General features: G+C 43.7%; 1 protein-coding gene across 1 annotated transcript in view; it reads right to left on the bottom strand.

Moving 5' to 3' along the window:
• The window catches only part of LOC124285821 (general transcription factor 3C polypeptide 3-like), a 90,655-nt gene that overhangs the window by 65,212 nt on the left and 9,965 nt on the right, over window positions 1-15,478 (bottom strand). Inside the window, 10 exon segments of the mRNA XM_046722088.1 lie at window positions 7,423-7,510; window positions 9,203-9,315; window positions 10,280-10,338; window positions 10,686-10,773; window positions 11,206-11,343; window positions 11,346-11,371; window positions 11,609-11,723; window positions 12,901-12,977; window positions 14,181-14,307; window positions 14,907-14,986. Of these exon segments, the coding sequence (XP_046578044.1) occupies window positions 7,423-7,510; window positions 9,203-9,315; window positions 10,280-10,338; window positions 10,686-10,773; window positions 11,206-11,343; window positions 11,346-11,371; window positions 11,609-11,723; window positions 12,901-12,977; window positions 14,181-14,307; window positions 14,907-14,986 (911 nt within the window).

The raw sequence follows: 15,478 nt of genomic DNA, 5'->3' as shown, positions 1-15,478 counted from the left end.
TACCACCATCTGCACACACCCTGAAGCAGCAACATGCACACCATTACCACCATCTACACACACCCTGAAGCAGCAACATGCACACCATTACCACCATCTACACACACCCTGAAGCAGCAACATGCACACCATTACCACCATCTGCACACACCCTGAAGCAGCAACATGCACACCATTACCACCATCTACACACACCCTGAAGCAGCAACATGCACACCATTACCACCCATCTACACACACCCTGAAGCAGCAACATGCACACCATTACCACCATCTGCATACACACCCTGAAGCAGCAACATGCACACCATTACCACCATCTACACACACACCCTGAAGCAGCAACATGCACACCATTACCACCATCTACACACACCCTGAAGCAGCAACATGCACACCATTACCACCATCTACACACACCCTGAAGCAGCAACATGCACACCATTACCACCATCTACACACACCCTGAAGCAGCAACATGCACACCATTACCACCATCTACACACACCACCCTGAAGCAGCAACATGCACACCATTACCACCATCTACACACACCCTGAAGCAGCAACATGCACACCATTACCACCATCTACACACACCCTGAAGCAGCAACATGCACACCATTAGAACCATCTACACACACCCTGAAGCAGCAACATGCACACCATTACCACCATCTACACACACCCTGAAGCAGCAACATGCACACCATTACCACCATCTGCACACACCCTGAAGCAGCAACATGCACACCATTACCCCCATCTACACACACCCTGAAGCAGCAACATGCACACCCATTACCACCATCTACACACACCCTGAAGCAGCAACATGCACACCATTACCACCATCTACACACACCCTGAAGCAGCAACATGCACACCATTACCACCATCTACACACACCCTGAAGCAGCAACATGCACACCATTACCACCATCTACACACACCCTGAAGCAGCAACATGCACACCATTACCACCATCTGCACACACCCTGAAGCAGCAACATGCACACCATTACCACCATCTACACACACCCTGAAGCAGCAACATGCACACCATTACTACCATCTACACACACCCTGAAGCAGCAACATGCACACCATTACCACCATCTACACACACCCTGAAGCAGCAACATGCACACCATTACCACCATCTACACACACCCTGAAGCAGCAACATGCACACCATTACCACCATCTACACACACCCTGAAGCAGCAACATGCACACCATTACCACCATCTGCACACACCCTGAAGCAGCAACATGCACACCATTAGCACCATCTACACACACCCTGAAGCAGCAACATGCACACCATTACCACCATCTACACACACCCTGAAGCAACAGGCACACCATTACCACCATCTACACACACCCTGAATTAGCAACATGCACACCATTACCACCATCTGCACACACACCCTGAAGCAGCAACATGCACACCATTACCACCATCTCTACACACACCCTGAAGCAGCAACATGCACACCATTACCACCATCTACACACACCCTGAAGCAGCAACATGCACACCATTACCACCATCTACACACACCCTGAAGCAGCAACATGCACACCATTACCACCATCTACACACACACCTGAATTAGCAGCACAGGCACCCATTACTACTGCCATTTGGCTTCCACCGTCTACACACACCTTGAAGCTAGCAACATGCACACCATTACCACCATCTGCACACACCCTGAAGCAGCAACATGCACACCATTACCACCATCTACACACACTCTGAAGCAGCAACATGCACACCCATTACCACCATCTACACACACCCCTGGATTAGCAACATGCACACCATTACCACCATCTACACACACCCTGAAGCAGCAACATGCACACCATTACCACCATCTACACACACCCTGAAGCAGCAACATGCACACCATTACCACCATCTACACACACCCTGAAGCAGCAACATGCACACCATTACCACCATCTACACACACCCTGAAGCAGCAACATGCACATCATTAGGCCCCATCTACACACACCCTGAAGCAGCAACATGCACACCATTACCACCATCTACACACACCCTGAATTAGCAACAGGCACACCATTACCACCATCTACACACACCCTGAATTAGCAACATGCACACCATTACCACCATCTGCACACACCCTGAAGCAGCAACATGCACATCATTAGCCCCATCTGCACACACCCTGAAGCAGCAACATGCACACCATTACCACCATCTACACACACCCTGAAGCAGCAACATGCACATCATTACCACCATCTACACACACCCTGAATTAGCAACAGGCACACCATTACCACCATCTACACACACACCTGAAGCAACAGGCACACCATTAGCACCATCTACACACACCCTGAATTAGCAACATGCACACCATTAGCACCATCTACACACACCCTGAAGCAGCAACATGCACACCATTAGCCCCATCTACACACACACCCTGAAGCAGCAACATGCACACCATTACACACCATCTACACACACACCTGAATTAGCAACAGGCAACAATTCATTACCACCATCTACACACACCCTGAATTAGCAACATGCACACCATTAGCACCATCTACACACACCCTGAAGCAGCGACATGCACACCATTACCACCATCTACACACACCCTGAAGCAGCAACATGCACACCATTACCACCATCTACACACACCCTGAAGCAGCAACAGGCACACCATTACCACCATCTACACACACCCTGAAGCAGCAACATGCACACCATTACCACCATCTGCACACACCCTGAAGCAGCAACATGCACACCATTACCACCATCTACACACACCCCTGAAGCAGCAACATGCACACCCATTACCACCATCTACACACACCCTGAAGCAGCAACATGCACACCATTACCACCATCTACACACACCCTGAAGCAGCAACATGCACACCATTACCACCATCTACACACACCCTGAAGCAGCAACATGCACACCATTACCACCATCTACACACACCCTGAAGCAGCAACATGCACACCATTACCACCATCTGCACACACCCTGAAGCAGCAACATGCACACCATTACCACCATCTACACACACCCTGAAGCAGCAACAGGCACACCATTACCACCATCTACACACACCCTGAAGCAGCAACATGCACACCATTACCACCATCTACACACACCCCTGAAGCAGCAACATGCACACCATTACCACCATCTACACACACCCTGAAGCAGCAACATGCACACCATTACCACCATCTGCACACACCCTGAAGCAGCAACATGCACACATCATTACCACCATCTACACACACCCTGAAGCAGCAACATGCACACCATTACCACCATCTACACACACACCCCTGAAGCAGCAACATGCACACCATTACCACCATCTACACACACCCTGAAGCAGCAACATGCACACCATTACCACCATCTACACACACCCTGAATTAGCAACATGCACACCATTACCACCATCTACACACACACCCTGAATTAGCAACATGCACACCATTACCACCATCTGCACACACCCTGAAGCAGCAACATGCACATCATTAGCACCATCTACACACACCCTGAAGCAGCAACATGCACACCATTACCACCATCTACACACACCCTGAAGCAGCAACATGCACATCATTAGCCACCATCTACACACACCCTGAATTAGCAACATGCACACCATTACCACCATCTGCACACCACCCTGAATTAGCAACAGGCACACCATTACCACCATCTACACACACCCTGGAATTAGCAACATGCACACCATTAGCACCATCTATCTACACACACCCTGAAGCAGCAACATGCACATCATTACCCCCATCTACACACACCCTGAAGCAGCACATGCACACCATTACCACCATCTACACACACACCCTGAAGCAAGCAGCACCATTACACCATCTACACACCATTAGCAACATGCACCATTAGCACCATCTACACACCCCTGAAGCAGCAACATGCACACCATTACCACCATCTACACACACCCTGAAGCAGCAACATGCACACCATTACCACCATCTACACACACCCTGGAAGCAGCAACATGCACACCATTAGCCCCCATCTACACACACCCTGAAGCAGCAACATGCACACCATTACCACCATCTACACACACCCTGAATTAGCAACATAGGCAATAACACCATTACCACCATCTACACACACCCTGAAGCAGCAACATGCACACCATTACCACCATCTACACACACCCTGAAGCAGCAACATGCACACCATTACCACCATCTACACACACCCTGAAGCAGCAACATGCACACCATTAGCACCATCTACACACACCCTGAAGCAGCAACATGCACACCATTAGCACCATCTACACACACCCTGAAGCAGCAACATGCACACCATTACCACCATCTACACACACCCTGAAGCAGCAACATGCACACCATTACCACCATCTACACACACCCTGAAGCAGCAACATGCACACCATTACCACCATCTACACACACCCTGAAGCAGCAACATGCACACCATTACCACCATCTACACACACCCTGAAGCAGCAACATGCACACCATTACCACCATCTACACACACCCTGAAGCAGCAACATGCACACCATTACCACCATCTACACACACCCTGAAGCAGCAACATGCACACCATTACCACCATCTACACACACCTCTGAAGCAGCAACATGCACACCATTACCACCATCTACACACACCCTGAAGCAGCAACATGCACACCATTACCACCATCTACACACACCCTGAAGCAGCAACATGCACACCATTACCACCATCTACACACACCCTGAAAGCAGCAACATGCACACCATTACCACCATCTAGCACATGCACACCATTACCACCATCTACACACACATGCCCTGAATTAGCAACATGCACACCATTACCACCATCTACACACACCCTGAAGCAGCAACATGCACACCATTACCACCATCTACACACACCCTGAAGCAGCAACATGCACACCATTACCACCATCTACACACACCCTGAAGCAGCAACATGCACACCATTACCACCATCTACACACACCCTGAAGCAGCAACATGCACACCATTACCACCATCTACACACACCCTGAAGCAGCAACATGCACACCATTAGCACCATCTACACACACCCTGAAGCAGGAATGACAAGTCTTTATGGATGATCAATTTCTTTATTGCACAATAGCGATGTTTCGATACTTACCGTAGATAAGCCAACCTCACAGATAAGCCAAACCCCTAACTTTACCCTTAAAATCAGTATCAAATTGGTATGTTTCATACATAAGCCGATCCCTGTGATGGGGGTCCTAATCACGGCCAATTCAGACCACAAGACAGTTACCGTCTTGGATGTAAAACATAGGTATGTTTGGTATACCGTTTTCAAGCTGTGATCATCCAACAAGACTTGTCATTCCTATTGGTGACAACTTCTAGAATGCCACTCAAACAGTTCAACCTGAAGCAATTTGTTTGCTTACAGCAGATGTATACTAGGTGTCAGGATTTATTCCTGTAGTCTACATGTACAGTCCGTTTAAGTCAGAAACGGACCGATGAATTGCAAATTTTATCATTGTACAAAATTGCCACATAAATATAAATAGTACACATGTTTATCATTTACTAATACCCAACAGCTTTCTTATATTTGAAAATTGTCCGAACTCCACCAAAAAGTTAGAAACTATCATCATTGAAAACGCAAAAGTTGTTATCTGTCGCGGCGGGGTGAAACCGCAGAAACGAAACAGCCACTATCTCGTCGTGCACGGGATACACATGCCTGATGAAAAATGAAGTTGAATGCTGACGTGAAACAGTTGATGATTAAAGTGTACGATTTTTTCCGTGCTGAAGCCGAAAGGGGCAAACCATTTTATGCCATTAATAAATTCCGTAAGCGGGCAGCAAAAGCTTTAGGAGTATCAGCAAGGGTACTGACAAATGTTCTGGAACACAAACATTGTGAGGGTGATGCAAAGCAGGTAGGGGTCGTGTCAAAATCACACAAATTAAAACATTTGGACAACTTTCAAAAGAACCTTGTAAGGCAGTCTATCAACAAGCTCTATTCTGAAAACAAATACATGTCGCTGAAAATTTTAAAAAAGCATTTGAAGCAAGAACACAACCTCAGAGTATCAAAGTACACACTCTTGCGACTCTTACACTCTTTCGTGTATTGTTATAAGAAAATTTCGGGGGAGAATAGGTCAGTACTCTGTGAATGCCCTGATATCCTTCGATTGAGAAATAATTTTATAAAGAAGAAGCGCGAGGAAGGGTTGGAGCCAGTGTACTTGGACGAGACCTGGGTCAATGCCTCGCACACTGCCAGCAGTCAGTGGGTACCCGATGGGGGTGATAAGGGGTCACATAGAAAGCTGCCTCTAGGGAAAGGAGAGAGACTAATCATTCTCTATGCTGGTTGCTCCAGCAAAGGCTTTCTCCCAGGTTGCGACCTGGTATTCAGGGCAAAGTCCACAGATAACAGAGACTACCATTCCGAGATGAATGGTGCGGTTTTCTTCGATTGGGTTAAAAACAAGTTGGTACCAGCTCTACCAGAGAAGTCTTTTATCGTAATGGACAATGCCCCATACCACAGCGTGCAGGACCCCAACAGTAAAGCCCCGACATCGAACAGTCGAAAAGGTGATATGATATCATGGCTCGACAAATTTCTGATCGCACGGCCTTCAAAGGCAACGAAGCCTCAGCTATATGAGATCATAAAACCCCACAAAGGTGAACCTTTCTACACAGTTGACAGTTACATAAAAAGTAAGGGTCACGATATTCTGCGACTTCCACCCTATCACTGTGACCTTAACCCCATTGAAATGATATGGGGTATTGTCAAAGGAGATGTTGCCAGATCAAACACAACTTTTAGATTACGTGACATAGTGGTTTTGGTTAAGGAATCCCTTAACAAAATCACGACTGAAACTTGGCAAAACTGTGTCAACAAGGTAGCTAACGTCATTGAACAAGGTTACTGGTCTCGGGATGGCTTACAACAGGCAACTGTGGCACCACCTGTCATCCCTTTAAGTCGTGACTATGACACTACGACGGACAAGGAACCGACAGGTCTCCCGGAATAGATTTTGAGATGTCCCCCGCCATGACTGGCTGTTCCGTTTCTGCGGTTTCACCCCGCCGCGACAGATAACAACTTTTGCGTTTTCAATGATGATAGTTTCTAACTTTTTGGTGGAGTTCGGACAATTTTCAAATATAAGAAAGCTGTTGGGTATTAGTAAATGATAAACATGTGTACTATTTATATTTATGTGGCAATTTTGTACAATGATAAAATTTGCAATTCATCGGTCCGTTTCTGACTCAAACGGACTGTAGTTAACACACATTCCCATACCTTTGCCACTTTGACGTAGTTGAGGCTGATCAGGCAGATAATGAGCTTCACTCGCAGATCAATCGGCAGGAGGTCAGGGGTAAAACAACTGCACAGAGAGAAAACAGTGACATCTTTTCTTACATCAAACATTTGAATTTAAGACTAAGCCTGGCTCAGACACAATAGTGTAATAACTAATTCAAAAACTGACATTGCAGGGGCAGATGCAGCTTTTGAGAAAACGGGGTGCACACTATTGAGGAAAGGGTTGGGGGTGGGGGTGAACACTTCATTTTCACCTAAGTTTCAATGATCATTGAACAAACTTTGAGGACAAAAGTGGGGGTGCGCACCCCTGCACACACACACACACACACGCACGCATGCACACGCACACACATGCACACACACACACCTCTGGATCTTCCTATGCTTTGTCAGGGTATCAGAATATATCAGCAACAAGATAAAATAGCATCTGAGAGGAAATTTCATGGATGCCAACTTCTACAATATGAGGAACACCACGTTACGAGTATATTGTTACTCCTTCATCAGGTGAATGAAAGCTTAGAAGCAGATAGTTATTTCTGTATAATATAAAATAACAAGAGAGACAACATCATAAAGTTGGACACTTAACAAGGAAGTGATCAACTGGTGCTAGCAATGGACAAGGGGAAGCCAGGCTTAAATCCAGTTGTAAGTATTTAACCATTCAAACAGACCACCAATAGTTTCCACAGGTGGGTAAATAACTTATGATGTTTATATTTTTTAACATCATAATTGACTTGACTCTCACCACAAGTTGGTGACTTAGTTTAAAGTCTTAGATTCTTAGCACTTTGGTAACACCCAGGTGTAAGTATTTAACCTAATCGTTTCCATGTAAACCAGGAAAAATAAAAATGCCAAAAATCTGCAAATAGCAAAAGGCACCACTTAAGGTTCTGTCTGACATATCCACCAAGTTTTGTTGAAAATGTTTGAACGGTTCTTGAGTTATGCTCCGGAAACGAAGCCCACCCCTCCCTTTTGGACTAAGTCAGAATCGTTTCCATGAAAACCAGGAAACAAATATATGCCAAAATTCTGCCAAATAGCAAAAGGCACCACTTTGGCATCTGCCTCACATATCTGCCAAGTTTTGCTGAAAGATATTAAGAAGTTTTCCAGTTGTGCTCCGGAAAACGAAACCCACCCTCCTGTTGGGACTAAGTCTGAATCTTTTCCATGGAAACCGGGAAAAATAAAAATGCCAAAAATCTGCAAATAGCAAAAGGCACCACTTAAGGATCTGTTTGATGTATCTACCAAGTTTTGCTGAAAAATATTGAACGGTTTTTGAGTTATGCTCCGGAAACGAAGCCCACCCCCCTTTAAGACTAAGTCCAAAACGTTTCCATGGAAACCGAGAAAATTAAAAATGACAAAAATCTGTAAATAGCAAAAGGCACCACCTTAGGTTCTGTTTGATATATCTACCAATTTTTGTTGAAAAATATTGAACATTTTTGAGTTATGCTCTGGAAACAAAATGATTACGGGCGGACGGACGGACGGACTATATCGTCGACTATATGAAGTTTATATTTTTTAATGTCATAATTGACATGACTCTCACCACAAGTTGGTGACTTAGTTTAAAGTCTTAGATTCTTAGCACTTTGGTAAAACCCACTAGTACTGATATGCCCCCCCATCCACATTCTTGCACAGTGATGTGGTGGGCTAAGACAAATGGGCCATGTGTGCTCCCTAAGCAAGTAGCTGCTGTCAAGAAGTGAAGGTTTACCTCAGTGGAGATTTAGCCTTGTCTTGAGGGTCAATAAGGGCCTCAGAGCTCTCAGAGTTCCACACAACAGTGTTGGGCATCAAGACCTCCACACCACAGTGATTCACCAACACCTACACACAACAGACAGTCATTACACCTGTAGAATGATGGCCTACAAATATGCATGACTGGCCCTGCAAAACCAGTGGACGATAACACCAGCATCAAACTACGAAGACAGGTTTACTACAATTTTAGCACTAATAACAATTACTGGGTGTCTATTCTGCTCCAGAATCCCCAAACATCTGAATATAAGACTGATGAAAGATTCCTTTTCTAATAATGTAAGGAGGGAGGAATATTTTTACTTTTTACTTTTTTTTAATAATCTATCACAGAAAAGTGCAACTGGAAGTAAGACACTATAGCTGGAAGTAAGTCACTTTAGACACAAGACAATTAAAAATGACATTAAAATAAATCTAAATCCAAATCTAACTTTGCATGCACAGGTACCAGTGATGTACAACATTTGATGAATTATATCAAACACATCTGGCTACAGATGCTTCAGTTTCAGGGTGTTAATATAAGTTGTTCACTGGTCTCAATGGAGACATGGGCTGATGTACACTCGATGTTTGTTTATGTTCCCTGAGCCCAAAGGGAACATAAAGAAACATCGAGGGTACATCAACCCATGGGCCCCGAGGGACCAGTGAACAACATATTTATCTTACCGAACACCTCAATGGTAATTTTGAAGCACGGGTATCGGATCATAGTATGGAGTACCAGATGATAAGACGACAAGAAAAACAAATTTAGAGTTATCTCCCTTCCATCGATTTGCATTCGCAAAACACCAGTAATTTCCGTACATCATACGTGATTAAATGTTATTCGAGAAAAAGAATTACTACTATGAAGTACCAAATGAGTTCTGCATTCCCAGCGGGGTACATAGAAAAGGTTACTCGCTTGTGAGCAGGTACATTGAAAATAATAGAAGAGCGCTCAGCCAATCAGAAAACGACATTTATGTGTGAGGCAAGATAAATGACAATGTAACTCTAGATGCTGAGGACCTACCTCTATTGATCCTACAAACATCTTCTCTGACATCTGAAGCTCCAGCAGAAGATTGACATCTGGAACCAAGGCAAGTCAGGATAGTTCGAATCTCATTGAAATCAGATATACAACTCAAGACAATTTAAGAACACCAACAACTGGAAGGCCATGTATTGCAATACCCACCAGCCATGACACATGAGCTGTAGACACATGATAACAATCAGCCTTGTTTAACTTCTTTAGAGTCGAAACATTAATTACTACAATACCTGTCTGAATTTCATACTGATATATGCAGAATTGACATTTCAACTATGGCTGGTTTAGAAGCCATGGTCCAAATCAGATCAGAATTCAGTGAGCAAAGTTTAGAGACACTATAGAGTATTTTGACATGCAACTTCACACAGATGTGACTTACCTTCTGAGGTTATGAGATTGGGGTGTTTATGGAGAGCATTCTTCATGGTGTGGATGGACTGCATGGTCTCTCCGATCTCATGGAAACTCTGGAAGAAACAGTCGCATACAAGCGTCAGAAGAAACGACCATATGCAAGAGAGAGAGAGAGAGAGTGAGAGTGAGAGTGAGAGTGAGAGTGAGAGTGAGAGTGAGTGAGTGAGTGAGTGAGTGAGTGAGGTTTTACGCAGCTTTTTAGCAATATTCCAGCGATATTGCGGCGGGGGACACCAGAAATGGGTTTCCCTGATCACTAAAATCCATATCTAAATTATATGACTTGAAAGGGCCATCTCTACCCTATACACAAAATACAGCTGATATACATTTTCTGAGCCAAGGAAGGAGGGTCAGTCAAACAAACTGTTTTCTTTCAACTTCTGTTCTGTCAGTCTGATCCAGAACTGAAAAATATCAACAAGTCCCCATGGGGATTATTGATTTCCCAGGACGTAAACCTGACAACAATCAGGACCCAATACCTTGGTGATGTTCCTGGCCAGTTGCAGATACTTCTCTCCATCATCGTCAGGGAGGAGTCTGAGGATGAGCTGGTATCCCTCCAGGGCCTTCTTGTGTTCCCCAAGCGATTCGTACAGGTGACTCCGCTGCCAGACGTATTCGAGTTGTCTGGGGCGTACCTGACAGCTGTAGACAGGAATGTACATGGGTTGATATCACAGATGGGTTTAACCTTTGTTCACATATCTGCTGATTTTGCCTCACTCTTATTACAAGAGAAAGTCTACTTAGATTCATATGGAAAGGGAGGTAACTTTTTCAACTGTCAATCCAAACAGCACATCACATCCTTTTTTTCAACAATGACTGACTGACTGACTGACTTCCGTTTTACTCTGCTTTAAAAACTTCATCGAACCTCACCTTTGTTGAAGCAGAGAACTGCCTGTTTGGAGTTGCTCTGCTCCAGAGAGAGTTCCGCCAGTCTCACCCATTCCTCACTGTCGTCAGGCCGCAGATGAGCAGCAATGAGGAAAAACTGAAAAGGTACATGTGTTACTACTGGAAATATTGTCAAAGCTGCATGTATTTCAATCAGAGCTACATGTGCTCTTATTAGAGCTACAAGTGTTACCGTCAGAGCTACAAGTGTTAATGTCAGAGCTACAGGTGGTACTGTCAGAGTTACATGTTACTGTCAGAGCTATGTGTGTTACTGTCAGAGCTGTGTATTACTATCTGAGCAACAGGTGTTACTGTAAGAGCTATGTGTTATTGTCAGAGCTAAATATATTATGTTACTGTGAAAGCTACATGTACTACAGTGTGGGGCACATGTGTAACTGTCGGAGCTACAAGTGTTACTGTCAGAGCTACAAGTGTTACTGTCAGAGCTACATGTGTTACTGTCAGAGCTACATGTGTAACTGTCAGAGCTACATGTGTTACTGTCAGAGCTACATGTGTTACTGTCAGAGCTACATGTGTAACTGTCAGAGCTACATGTGTTACTGTCAGAGCTACATGTGTTACTGTCAGAGCTACTTGTGTTACTGTCAGAGCTACATTTGTGATTGTCAAAGTTTTATGTTAGTCAGAGCTACATGTGTTACTGTCAGAGCTACATGTGTTACTGTCAGAGCTACATGTGTTACTGTCAGAGCTACATGTGTAACTGTCAGAGCTACATGTGTTACTGTCAGAGCTACATGTGGTACTGTCAGAGCTACTTGTGTTACTGTCAGAGCTACATTTGTGATTGTCAAAGTTTTATGTTAGTCAGAGCTACAAGTGTTACTGTCAGAGCTACATGTGTTACTGTCAGAGCTACATGTGTTACTGTCAGAGCTACTTGTGTTACTGTCAGAGCTACATGTGTTACTGTCAGAGCTACATGTGTAACTGTCAGAGCTACTAGTGTTACTGTCAGAGCTACATTTGTGATTGTCAAAGTGTTACTTTAGTCAGAGCTACATGTGTTACTGTCAGAGCTACTTGTGTTACTGTCAGAGCTACATTTGTGATTGTCAAAGTTTTATGTTACAGTCAGAGCTAAATGTTACTTTCAAGACATCATACAATGACCACTAGACTGAAACTTAATAATGTATCATAATGCTGTCCAACATGTCAAAGGATATGATTTAACTGATCATATTTTTCAGGTGAGATGTTTTGTTTAACTGAGCAGGTCTCCTCATAGGTTGGACACCTACCTGCATGGCTTTCTCGATCTGCTCCATCTCCTCATAGATCATGCCTAACGTCTGGAATGGGAGGTAGGCGTTCGGGGCTGAAGACAAAATAGAAGCTTGTTAACCACATCACATTAACAGTAGGTCATCATATTAACAGGCCAGTGTTGTAGCTTTGAGTTTAACTTATAGTGTTCTCCATCCACACCTGAGATATATAATACCATATAACTAATAATAAAAACGAACTACTCATTCTTGAAAAAGACTGTTTCTCATAGCCATGTCCAGGAGAAATATTCCCCAGCCAATCAGAATGCGGTAGTATGTTCTCAAAAATAGTTAGTTGATATAATCTTCATTCTCGGCTTGCATAATTTTTTCCCAGACAGTTCAAGCATATTTTAATTATTGCATAGTCCCTCCTGGGTTCTGAATTTTATGGACCAGGATATATTCACATTATGGTGTAGGAAAGTATAGCACAAACATACCCTTTGATGCCATTAAGTTCAGTAAAATAGCTTGGCTGACTAGACTTTTCTTTCTCTTCTCTCTCATGAGACAGAGTTAAGTTCAGTAAAATGGCTACGAGAGGGGTACAAGTCTACTTTCAGGTTACAGAATGGGACGAGTAGTTACAAATGTTATTAAAAATGAATAACATATATATGAATGAATGATCCACATGGGTGGAGAGATGATGCATTGGGTGAAATATTTTCTTCTTTCCTTGCAGACAATAACAGATACTTCACCACTTCTCACTGAATGGTGAGACAAGCAGTGAGTAAGTGACTGAGTTAGGTTTTACGTCCCTTTTAGCAATATTCCAGCAATATCACGGCAGGGGACACCACAAATGGGCTTCACACATTGTACCCATGTGGGGAATCAAACCCGGGTCTTCGGCGTGACGAGCGAATGCTGTAACCACTAGGTTACCCCACCGCCCCACGAGAGACAAGCAACTAGTATGAATTGGATGAGGAAGAATTAGAAACATGTACTTATTTTAAGGCCATTTACTGTTGACAAAGAAGGTTAGAAAACTCACAAGACACAAGAGCTTTTCAACGCAGGGTATAAGGACTCTCTAAGCCAGACTTAATATTATTACATCCTGTGATACTGCCTTCCCCCATAAACTATCAACTGTAGCAATCTATCGGCTCAAATGTTGTATGTATAGATACTTTTCCACATCATGAGAAGATTTTTTTTCACAGAACATACTGGCTGGTACAATTTCAAAATGGCTGACAACTATAAGACAGGAAAGGCTGATTTGATGTACGGACCCAATCGTATAATCTCCATGCACATCTTGATGGCTTCTTCCTTCTCCCCACGGGCAAACCTCAGATTGGCCTCTCCCATCAACCCCTGCAGATGTTTGGGCACCTCGTTCTTCCTCATCCTGCGAGTCTGAAACAGGAACACAACTTGTACTGGTAATTAAGATCTATTCACTAGGGGTTACTCCTAACCCAATCAAAATAGCTGAAATAATCCATTACTCCATTTGTAAACATTATACATCAGAAATACAACTATCATGGAAACTTTAGTGACCATAATAAATCCTTATATTCAGTGAGTTTAGTTTTACACACATCAGCAATATTCCAGCTATATGGCTGCAGTCTGTGAATAATCGAGACTGGACCAACCCCAGTGATTGACAGCATGAGCATCGATTCATGCATATCAACCGATGACATGTGTCAAATCCAAGCCAGCGAGCCTGACCACCCGATCCCATTAGTCGCCTCTTACGACAAGCATGGCTTACTGAAGGCGCATTCTAACCCGGACCTTCAAGGGTTCCTAATGTATGAAACACACACGGGGAATAATCTTTTTATTTTATAATGTATCCCAAAAAGGCATGCAGTAAAGTATGTAGGTTTCAGAAATGGCCTCAGAAAATATTCTTGCAAACTGTATTTCAAGAATGGATGACCAAACAATCGGAGTTCCAACCCTTGCTCATTTCTGTAACCTCGCGTGTATTCCTCACATACCCTCTTTTTCTTTTCTTTTTGCAAAGGTAGCTTCTTCTTCTTCTTCATTTTCTCCTTCTTTGTTGTTGGAGTGGAGCTTGCTGTAAGATGAGACTATCACTGAATATCCCTTTATCCACAAGACCACAAAGACGGGCATAACCCAGGAGAACATGTCTAAAATCATAGATCTACTTTCATAAAATCAGGTAAGTTAAGTATGGGTTCTTTTGTTACCCTTCAAAATTTGATTTAAACATGTTAACTACTATTAACATTGTCAACGGTCAAAAAATAATCTTCAGGTGAAGGTCCAAAACTTTATACCACGTTTTTCCAAAGAGATTTTTAATGACAAGAAATTGTTACATCACTGCGCCTTCAGACCTCTTAATGATTTCCCATGTTCTCTGCATATGCAGTGGAATCTGTCAAATCCAGACTCTTTGTAAACCGGTTTTCTCCACAATCTAGACTACTCTCTGAGTCCCGGCAAAATTGTTCTAAAATTTAACATTAAAGCCTGCTTCATAATCCGGACTCTCTCAATTACAGATTACGGACTAAAATAACAGTCCTGACAATCAACTTGG

This window comes from Haliotis rubra, unplaced genomic scaffold (genome assembly GCF_003918875.1).
Source record: "Haliotis rubra isolate DU_JTF1 unplaced genomic scaffold, ASM391887v1 Scf37, whole genome shotgun sequence".
In the NCBI taxonomy this organism is placed as follows: Eukaryota; Metazoa; Mollusca; class Gastropoda; order Lepetellida; family Haliotidae; genus Haliotis; species Haliotis rubra.
The sequence above is the reverse complement of the archived record's forward strand: the minus strand, read 5'-3'. Positions and strand labels throughout refer to the sequence as shown.